The sequence below is a fragment of the Citrus sinensis genome, chromosome 3, assembly GCF_022201045.2.
Source record: "Citrus sinensis cultivar Valencia sweet orange chromosome 3, DVS_A1.0, whole genome shotgun sequence".
Classification (NCBI taxonomy): domain Eukaryota; kingdom Viridiplantae; phylum Streptophyta; class Magnoliopsida; order Sapindales; family Rutaceae; genus Citrus; species Citrus sinensis.
Window position 1 is genome coordinate 30452786 of NC_068558.1, and position 11255 is coordinate 30464040.

Genomic DNA, 11255 nt, shown 5'->3' on the forward strand with positions numbered 1-11255 from the left:
TCCGCCACAACATTTTTTATGCCTTTCTTATCTTTGAATTCCAAGTCAAATTTCTGTAAGTAACACCCAACGAATTAGTCTAGCTTTTGCATCTTTCTTTGTGAGAAGATATTTAAGAGCAGAATGATGTGTGAACACAATTATTTTACAACCAATGAGATAAGACCGAAATTTCTCTAATACAAACACTACTGCTAGCATTTCTTTTTCAGTAGTTGAATAGTTCAACTGTGCATCATTCAATGTCATACTAGCATAGTAAATAACATGGGGAACTCGATCAACTCTTTGTCCTAATACTGCTCCTACTACATAATCAGATGCATCACACATAAGCTCAAATGGTAAGCTCCAGTTTAGAGGCTGAATAATGGGTGATGATGTCAACAACTGCTTTAATTTTTCAAATGCCACAAGATATGAATCATCAAAGATAAAATGTACATCCTTAGCAAATAGATTGCATAAGGGTCTAGAAACTTTGCTAAAATCTTTAATGAAACGTCTATAAAAACTAGCATGCCCAAGAAAAGATCTTACTTCTCTGACTGTTTTAGGTAGAGGAAGATTAGAAATAAGATCCACCTTGGCTTTGTCAACCTCAATACCTTTGCTTGAAATGATGTGATCAGGAACAATACCTTGTTTTATCATAAAATGGCACTTCTCCCAATTTAAGACTAAATTCTTCTCGATACATCTCTGCAGAACTAGTGTTAAATGATGTAAACATTGATCAAATGAATCACCAAAGACAGAAAAGTCATCCATAAAGACTTCAAGGAATCGTTCAACCATATCAGAAAAAATACTTAACATACATCGTTGAAATGTAGCAGGTGCATTACATAATCCAAACGGCATCCTCCTATATGCAAAAGTCTCAAAAGAGCAAGTGAAAGTGGTTTTCTCCTGATCTTTTGGTGCTATGGGGATCTGATTGTATCCTGAGTAGCCATCTAGAAAGCAATAAAATTCATGGCCTACTAATCTATCAAGCATTTGATCGATAAATGGTAAAGGAAAATGGTCTTAACGTGTGACAAAATTCAACTTTCTATAATCAATGCATATACGTCATCATGTAGTTACTCTAGTGGGTATCAATTCATTATCAGCATTCGTAACTATTGTGACTTCTGACTTTTTAGGGACAACTTGTACAGGACTGACCCATGAACTATCATAAATTGGGTAAATGATACATGCGTCTAATTGTTTAAGGACTTAAATTCTAACAACTTCTTTCATATTAGGATTTAACCGACCTTGTATTTTCCTAGTAGATTTAGCATTTTCATCGAGGTGAATATAATGCATGTAGTCTACTGGGTTTATACCTTTGATGTCTGCTATAGTCCATCCTAATGCTCCTTTGTGCTATTTTAACACATATTCCAATGTGTTGGGAAATTGTTTGAGCTCGAGTTTTGGTGGTGATTCTGATGATGGGATGAGTTTCTTCTCTGATGGTGCTACTTGTTCAACTCTTGACTTCCATTTATTAATGTCCATGGATGGTACTGAGTCAAGTAGGGTGTTGACCTCATCGACCGATCTGTCAATATCAAAATCCAAACCAAAGTGAGTTAAGCATGTTTGTAAATGATCATCACTAAAGTTTGAAACAAAAGTATTATCAACTAATGCTTCTATTAAATCAACATCAACAATTCCATCATCTGCATTGTAAGGTTGTTTGGCAATGTTGAAAATGTTGCCGAAGGACAACTGCATATTTTCAGTCCTCCATTGAATGTGAGCATCCGCAGTTGCCAACAAAAGTCGGTCTAGAATAATGGGGATGTGCTTCCTTGAATCCTGTATTGGTTGAGTGTCAATTACAATGAAATCAACAGGAAAATAAAACTTGTCTACCTGGATAAGCACATCCTCCACAATACCACGAGGTATTTTTTTGGATCGATCTGCAAGGTATAACACCACTGGAGTTGGGTGTAATTCTCCAAGTCCAAGTTTCAAAAATACTGAGTAAGGCAATAAATTTGCACTAGCTCCTAAATCCAACAAAGCATTCTCAATTGTGTGGTTCCCTATACTACACGAGATAGTGGAGGAGTCTGGGTCTTTGCATTTTAAAGGAATTTTATGTTGGAGTATAGAACTAACGTTTTCTGTTAAAAATGTCTTCTTTTGAACATGAATATTTTTCTTTTTAGTACAAAGGTCTTTAAGAAACTTGGCATAAGATGAAACTTGCTTTATAGCATTAAGTAAAGGGATGTTAACACTTATCTGTTTGAAGATTTCAAGAATCTCACCTGTGGATTTTCCCTTCTTTCCTTTAGCTAACCTCTGAGGAAAAGGAGCTTTGGGAACATATTCTCGTGGTTTGGTTTCTTCTTTTTCCTCCGATGGTGAGTCGTCAACATTCACAGGTACAATTTGATTTTCTTTTGTCACCGGCATCTCTACTTTGTTGTCAACTTCTTTTCCTTTTCGCAAGGTCATGACTGCTTTGACCTCTTCATGCTGCTGTGATGAACTGGTACTTGCTTCATGAACTCCTTTAGGATTAGGCATTAGTTGACTTGGAAACTTGCCTTTCTCAACAGTCATTGTCAAGGTCTGAACTGAAGAAGCAAGCTGTCCCACCATCTTCTCGAGGCTTGAAACTGATTGGGCTTGTGAATTGAAGCTTGCTCTCAACTCATTTCGTAGTCCATCAATGGTGCGATTCTATTGCTCAATCGTAGAGTGAATAACATTCTTGAAATTCTGGAATGCATCCTCCCATGGTCTGGGTTGAGAGCAGTTCTGGTTCTGATTGTATGGTCTAAATGGGGGCTGAGAGGCTTGAGGAATTTGAGAAATTTGTTACATTGGTGGAACTGGAGCTACTGGTCCATTATGTTGGAATCCTTGAGACCATGAAAAATTGGGGTGGTCTCTCCATCCAGGGTTATATGTGTTGGAGTATGGGTTGTAATTTGATGGTTTTCTCATTACACTTATGGCATTGGCTTGATCTGAGTATGAGTCATGGTCATGTGGTTCTATTGATTTAGCAGTCGATAACGATGCTATTTGTCAAGCAAGACTTTCAACCATCTCCTTGACTTCTTTGATTCTCGAAGTTGACTCGCCAATGTGAACCTCATTTACTCCCTTAATTCTTCTAGTATTCCTGAGTGACCGACTCCGTTATTGGGAATTATCTGCTTGTCGCTGGAAAAACTCCCAAATTTCTGATGCACTTTTTGACATTAACTCTCCTCCACTTGTTGCCATTAGCCATTCTTACACATTTGGCAATAATTCCTCCAAAAAGTATTGGCATTGGTGTCATTTCTCGTACCCATGATGTGGACACTTCAGGAGTAGCCCATTGAATCACTCCCATGTTTCAAAAAACTGCTCGTCTTCTCTCTGTGTAAACTCTGAGATTTCCCTGCGAATAGCATTGGTTTTATGTACTGGGAATATTTATTCAAAAATTTAGTTACCATTTGTTCCCATGATGTAATGCTATTAGCAGGTAAAGTATTTAACCATGAACGAGCTCTATCCTTTAAAGAAAATGGGAATAATCTGAGTTAACATCATCGTCTGAAAATTTTTCATATTTAAATGTTTGACAAATTGCATGAAAATCATTCAAATGATTATATGGGTCCTCATTTTCTAGGCCATAAAATGTGGGGAGACAATTTAGCACACTAGGTTTTAGTTCAAAACTCCTAGCAGCTACATTTTGGTATCTTATACATGATGTGCTCAAATTAGCTAAGGGACTAAAATAGTCCTTAAATGGCCTCTCCTGTGGTGCTTGTAAATCCATTTCAAATTTATTTTTAACGTGCTTGTGTGTGAGAAGTGTTTTTTCTAATTCAAGGTCTATAGGTTCAATATTAGGAAAGAATGACCTACGACCATGCATGCAAGGAACAAAAAAATAAATGGGGCCAAAACAAATAAAAATAAAGAGGAATGAAAAATTACGATACTAACCTTATCGCGCTATTACAACATTACTATAAAAATACACAAAAAAATACGTGAAATAAATTAACTAAAAATAAATTAATAAGATCAACAAAAAAATTACAAAGAAAAAATAACTTGAAAATTAAATTACAAAATTTTAAAGAAGAGAAAAAAATATTCTTAGCTCAAAATGTAAATTCACTCTTTTTTGTCTTTTTTAAAAAAAATTACAAGAAAACAATCTAAAAGAAATTATTTACAAAAATTAATTCTATGAATTAAAATTACTTACCTCCCCGGCAACGGCGCCAAAAACTTGTTGTGCAAATTTTATTGAACTCGCAAGTGCACGAATCTATTGTAGTATAAATCAATGGTGACGAGTGTCGATCCCATGAGGAGGTGGATTTTAATTGTGTGTAGAATTAATTTTGTAAATGGGTGATTGGATTTGTGGTGAAAATGATTTGGAATATGCTAAAACTTAAATTAAAATAGCGAGAATAAATTCTAAAATTAGAATTGAAATAGCGAGAATAAATTGAAGAGAATTCTATTAAAATGACGTACTTGGGTATCTGGATCCGTATCAACATGCATCATGGGCTAAATAATCCTTATTAATGCCAATTAAATCATGAGGGGGGAATCCACACCTCATGAACCATGCTCTAATCAATATGGTGCTAAGGGCTTATCATGCCAAATAATAATAACCTTGTACTAGGGTGCCGGTGAAACCAGGGCGGTATCTAGACAAGATCAGTATTATTTGTGGACGAAAAGTCAAATCATCCACAAAAACTAGAAGGGAAAAGAAAGTAAATTTACCAAATAAAGCCCATGACACATGTTGAGATTTCACCTTCAACCTAAGCTTGAAAGAAAATTAGCCACTCATAATTGAATTAGGGGCAAAATGAAAATTTATTAAAATACATAGAAAATACAAGATGGAGAAGGAATTACAGAAAATGGATCCCAAAAATGGATTCAGAGATATCAAATTAGGGGGGGAAGGCCCCCTTTTTATAGATACATGGAGTAAATCATGGCCATCGGATTAAAAACAGTTTGGACGCTCAGGATTGCGCCACGTCATCAGTCAACAGTACGCGGTTTGACCACGGGGATGAACAATAACACGGTTTGGTTGAAAATAATCCTGTGTGATGCATGTACAGTACGCGAGATTTTTAGTCCACTGATATGCTGCTACGTCACCATCAACAGTACATAAGAATTTTAGTCCAACAGAATCGTGACACCTCAACAGTCAATGCCACATCATCGGTCAATGCCACGTCATCGATTCGTCTATGTGAACAGTGTCGTGTACAGTAACGTAGACAGTATCGTACACATGAATAGTACCGTACATGTGAACAGTGTCATTTTTCCTTTTATGCTCCTCCTAAGGTTTTCGACCGTCCTGAGTTCAAAAGTGATGTCCGTTTTGCCGTCTGATCTCTCCTTTATTGTGAAATGACTATAATGCCCCTAAAATACATAAAATACTTAATTAAAATAAAACACACATAATTAAATCACAAGAAGGTTAAATACATAAAAGTAAGGGTTGTTAGTAAGACTTGAAATGTAAAATGACGGTTTTCTCCTTTATAAATATATATTTTCTAACACTCAACACTTTGTCAAAAATGCAATTTTCACATAACTCCAGCTGTTGGATTCGATCCCCACCAAGTAGCCCTTGTTTACTAAACTCTTGTAGCCCCTTGATACTCATATGACCAAGTCTAAGTTGCCACAACTTGGTTCTATCTTCCTCATAAACAGCAGAAATTCCTTCTTGAACAGGCACTGATGAGCCTTGCAATACATATAAGCCATTCTTTTTAACCCCCTTCATCACTATCTCAGTCCCCTTTCTTATCTCTAAACCACCACTTTCTAATTTAAAGAAATACCTTAAGCTGTCCAGTATGCCTAAAGAGATTAAATTTCTCTTTAGCCTATGAGCATGCCTCACCTCATGTAGAGCTCTTACAGTTCCATCAAACATCTTGATCTTCACAAAAACAATATCAACAATTTTACACACATTATTGTTTTCCATTAAGACTTTACCACCATCAACAGCTTCATATTTGTAAAATAGGGTTTTGTCAGGACACAAGTGAAAAGAGCACCTAGAGTCTATGACCCATTGACCTTTAGTATTGCTATTTGAGGCCACAAGTAAATCAACACTTTAATATCCATCAGAGCCATCATCAGAGGCCACAGCTGCATCCTCTGACTTCTCTTGACTTTCTATCTTTTTCTTCTCAAGACAGTCCTTGAAGTAATGCCCTTCCTTCTTGCAGTAGAAGCATTTCCTCTTCTTTTTCTTCTTATCTGCAGTTTTTTGATTTTTTCTATGCCCCTTTTCCTTGATTTTTGTTCTTTTGATCTTTTTTCTTTTATGATCTGGCAATCAACCCATCACTATTACTCGTTTCAAGCCCATTGTTCTTCTGAATCTCTTTTGAACTCAGATATGTTTTAACATCTTCAAAAGATAGTGTTGTTCTGCCATAAAGTATTGTATCCACAAAGCCTTCATAAGACTTTAGTAAGGAACTCAGCTAGAAAAAGGCTTTATCTTCATCACTTATTTTCACATTTTCCACCCCTTCAAGATCAAGAATGATCTTGTTAAAGGTATCACTGTGATCTTGAATTTTAACCCCTTCTCTCATTGAGAATGTATACAACTTTTTCTTCAAGAATAATCTGTGAGCCAGGGACTTCTTCATACATAAGGCTTCTACCTTGTTCTAAATCCCTACAGATGTCTTCTCTTCAGACATTTCTCTCAAGATTGAGTCACCAAGACTCAAAATTAGAGTGCTATAAGCTCGATTCAGTATTTGTCTCTTCTTATCATCAGTCACAGAACCTGTAGCAGCCTCTGGATCTTCTTCCTCCAAAGCAGATTTAAGCCCCTGATGCACAAGGAGAGCCCTCATTTTCAGTTTCCAAAGTGAGAAATCACCACCAATGGTAAATTTTTCAATTTCATGCTTCAGAAAAGACATGGCTGAGATTCACCAGGCTCTAATACCACTTGTTAAGACTATTAAGCCTTTAATCTCAACAAGACTCAGGAATCTTGATGAGTAGAAACACCAAGAACACAATCGAATCAAAGATTCCAAAACAAAGAAACAATATTAGAACAAAAATAGAGACACATACTAGCAACCTTAGAAGGAAAATTTACTCTTTATTATTGATCAAGAACTAATGCAAACACAAGTGATTTTACAAAAGATTATGCACAGATCACTATGGAACAGATTCTATGCATAATGATGAACAAATGAAGACGAAAAAGACTCTGTAACAGGCACCACCTATCAGCTATGTTATATACTGATATACTGAACTCGTTATAACAGATTATAATGAATTCATGCCACGTCAGCAGACAACATCTAATAGACCCCATCAACTAGAGTCAATCTGCACAACAGCTCTCAACTTTTTCATATTCTTCATTTCAGTCCACATACACATGTCTTCACACCAACAATTGAATAATTGAGGTGATAGATGATGGTTGGAATTGCTAGAAAGAAAAGGTTGATGATGGGGAATAATTTGGCAATGGCGAAGGCTTGTGAATTGCGACAGAGGGCAGTGAATCTAGTTGCAGTTGGCACCGCAACTTAGTGATTGTTTTGGTGGTGTTTAGGGTGGTTACGATTACGGATCAGAGAGTTTAATGGCCATGGTCAACAGCGTGTGGGTGTTCAGATGGGAGAGAGGATTGTCAGGAAAGAAAAAGAATGGTGGCAACGGCTATAAAGGTGGTTTTTTTTTTTTTGTTTTTTTTCAATTGATGGAATTAATGGATGATGGATGAAGGATTTGTGTATAGAGGGTGGTTGATAGTCATGAAAGCTCTGCTTGATACAGAGAACGTCTCTGATATCACTTGACACAATGCGGAAGCTACACTAAATGTCATTCTAGCATATGTTCTTAAAACTTAAGAAAGAATAACTCTCAAGGAGAGAAATGTTGAATTAAATGACAAAAATCAACCCAAGGGGAATAATCTGAAATAGCATTGATAAAGGAACTTGAAGGTTTACAACAAACTGTGAATAATAGGCTTACATATACTAATAGTTAACTTAATTTTAATCCTTCTCAAACAAGAGGAATAATCTAAAATCCTAATTAGAATAAAATCATAATTATGATTCAAATAAACTTAATAAAACAAGATAAATCTTAATAAAATACTAAATATTAAATTGATTTAAAATATGAAATTTCTAATTTATTCTATCCTATATATTTTTTACATCATCAGCAGGCGGGGCAATGGCCCGCTTCTTCTCTTCTCTGGACAAATTAGGTGGTTACTTAATACACTAATTCTCATAAAGGCCCTCAAACATGCCTCGATTCTTATATAAATCCTAAAAAATGCTTAAATCTTCGTAAGAGTCCCTAATATCTACAATGAAGGGCCCTTTAGTAAAATTTCATTGATTAAGTTGATAAAATATTTATTTTCAAATTTTTTACCATAATAATATTCTTTCCCAAAGAGTACGTGCAACCTTGTATTGTTGTAAGATAATTCATTATTTTCTTCATAATCTAAAAGAAGCTTCATATATATATTTCCTCTCTTAACTAAACATAGATACCCAAGTTTTCGAATTTCAAGTAAGTGAGACTTCAAAGGTCCTATTATTTTTTACAGTGCGAAAGGGCAACGACAGAGATGTAGACTTTAAATTAAACATATACGGTCACACTAATCTTTATTTTAACAAAGGATATTGAAAGTCTAGCATGAGCCAACAACTCTCCTAAATATTATTGTAAAAATCGCCATCGCCAAATGGATTGAAAAACAAGCAAATACTTGTGTATACACACTGCATGTAAGGATATGGCCTCTCTAAATTTTTTTCCTTTTAATCGCAAAATAAATATTCGTAAAACATCACCTAATGAAATTTACAAATATTTTATGACAAAACCTAATACCAAGTGGCAACCAATAATTATAAACTTTGCAAGCAACTTGCACGCATTGACAAAAGATGGAAATATAATAGTCTCTGCCGGCCAGGCCGATCAGTCTTAATTAAATTATAACAGAATTAAGTGTGGTTTAGTCTTATGAATTTTGTGTTGGTAATTAAGTCTTCCACTAATTCTCTGTTCTCTCATTTTTTGATCCAATTAAAAATGTCATCAATCAAACTCCCATGGACTCTCAGTCTCAAAATAACAATATTTGAATTCATCGTAAACGCCTGCCGCCGCTCAAACGGCACCGTAAACCGCCCTCTTTGTAACTTCTTTGATCGGATAGCCCCAACCTCAAAGACCCCTCAAAACGGCGTCGTCACCTCTGATGTCGCCGTCGACAGCTCCCGCAATCTCTGGTTCCGCCTCTTCACACCCACCACAATCCCCAAAGGTATATGTTTATAGAATCTCGTTTAATTTTCTAATTAAGATTTGCATTTAGAATCTTATTTAAGTTGTATTTAATTTGTTTGAAAATTTCATAGTAATTAATAATTTTATCAGTTTATCTTCAGTCTTCAATAAATTTAAGAGCGCATCACTCTTTTTGCAAGTTGTTTATTTTGTAGTCTTTTGTTGTACTTTCTTGCATGCATTATTGCAATTTATTTTTCTAGAGCTCCCATAGAGATCTATTTAGTTTTCTATTTATTTCAAAAAAATTTAGAATTGTTCCTATTTCTATACATAGTTCATATTCGGCCTCCAAAACTTACATATATTTGATAAAATCTATAAAATCGTCTTTGATTATAGCCCCAGCGGTTGGCTTCTCAATTTTAAAATTTTTTATGTAAATAGCGCTTTCAAGTTTATAATTTCGCTATTACGACTCCTATTGAGCCAATCTTGTTAATGCCTCTGTTCCTCAGGAAAGTTTAAAACAAAAGAGTCTATATCACTAGTGTCAGATAACTGAATTTATACAAAGAAAATGTTAATTAAAGTGATAAAAGAACTGACAAAATGCTTACAAGATAACGATAACTGGTGCCGATTTATTGTCGATATTCTGAGATCAATAATTTTTTTACTTTTAAAAATTCTTGTCATGAGAATTTATTGTTGAGATTTACACATGACAATTTTAAATTTTGATATTCTTCTTAATTATGTGAATTTATTCTTTGCGTTTCACGCTTGTTAGGTGGCTATGAGCTCGGCAGCCTGCCAATCATCATCTACTTCCATGGAGGCGGATTTGCATTCCTTTCCGCCGGTTCAATCGTCTACGATGAGTGGTGTCGCCGGGTTGCCCGAGAACTACAAGCCGTCGTCGTTTCGGTCAACTACCGTCTTGCACCGGAGCATCAGTTTCCATGCCAATACGAAGATGGCATGGACGCCTTAAAATTCCTAGACAGTAATCTTCAGGAACTTCCGATCAATGTCAATCCCAAATGGTGTTTTCTCGCCGGCGACAGCGCCGGCGGGAACTTGGCACACCACGTGGCGGTGAAAGCCGGAGAGTATAATTTTAGCAACTTGAAAATGCTCGGACTCGTATCCTTACAGCCATTTTTCGGAGGAGAAGAAAGGACAGAATCGGAAATTAAAAATGATAGGAACCCACTTTTGTCATTAGACTTTACAGATTGGTATTGGAAGGTTTTTTTGCCAAACGGGTCGAATAGAGACCACCCGGCAGCAAACGTATTCGGACCCAAATCGTCTGTCGATATGATTCCGGACACTTTTCCGGCGACATTGCTTTTCGTTGGAGGGCTGGACTTGTTGAAAGACTGGCAAATGAAATACTACGAGGGGTTGAAGAAAGCAGGGAAAGAGGTTTATTTGGTGGAGGATCCGAAAGCATTTCATTGTTCATTTATGTATAAGGAGTTTCCTGAGTATAATTTGTTTGTTAAGGAGATTGAGGATTTCATGCTAAAGCAAATGAAAGGGACTATCAATAATTAAGTTATTATTGTAGTTGTTTTGGTTTCAATTAATTTAGTTGGTAAAAATTTTTAAGATAGAAAATAATTAAAGTACTAAGAAATAAACCTCACTCACATGACTATAGAAAGAATCGTAAATTAATTTTTTCTTTATCTAGAGTAAATACTTTCGAAAATATTGTTATCGACCGTAGACAATATGGTCGGGGATGTCATACTATTGTCCGCTGACTCCCAATTTCTTTTGCAATTATTTTGTCATAACAATTTTTTTTTTTTTTTTTTTGTAATTTGTGAAATGAGATTAAGTTTATGTTAATGTTTAGGCGTTATGAATGA

The 11255-nt window shown here is 35.5% G+C and overlaps 1 protein-coding gene and 1 non-coding gene across 2 annotated transcripts; both read left to right on the top strand.

Annotated features, from left to right (window-relative positions):
• Positions 1-3316: 3316 nt before the first annotated feature.
• LOC127901574 (small nucleolar RNA R71) lies at positions 3317-3420 on the top strand. The gene has a single exon (XR_008053818.1). It is a non-coding gene; the product is annotated as a small nucleolar RNA R71 (small nucleolar RNA).
• Positions 3421-9098: 5678 nt separating this feature from the next.
• LOC102610282 (probable carboxylesterase 18) lies at positions 9099-10962 on the top strand. Its single transcript, XM_006478300.3, has 2 exons — positions 9099-9406; positions 10163-10962. Exons 1-2 carry the CDS (start codon positions 9103-9105, stop codon positions 10933-10935), a joined length of 1077 nt encoding a protein of 358 aa, XP_006478363.3. The 5' UTR covers positions 9099-9102; the 3' UTR covers positions 10936-10962.
• The last annotated feature ends 293 nt before the right edge of the window (positions 10963-11255 follow it).

Bases quoted from the DNA above. Each gene is read 5' to 3' on its own strand.
- LOC102610282 (XM_006478300.3), top strand. From the start codon at position 9,103: ATGAATTTTGTGTTGGTAATTAAGTCTTCCACTAATTCTCTGTTCTCT. The intron at 9,407-10,162 runs GTATATGTTTAT...CACGCTTGTTAG, and splicing joins ACCCACCACAATCCCCAAAG to GTGGCTATGAGCTCGGCAGC.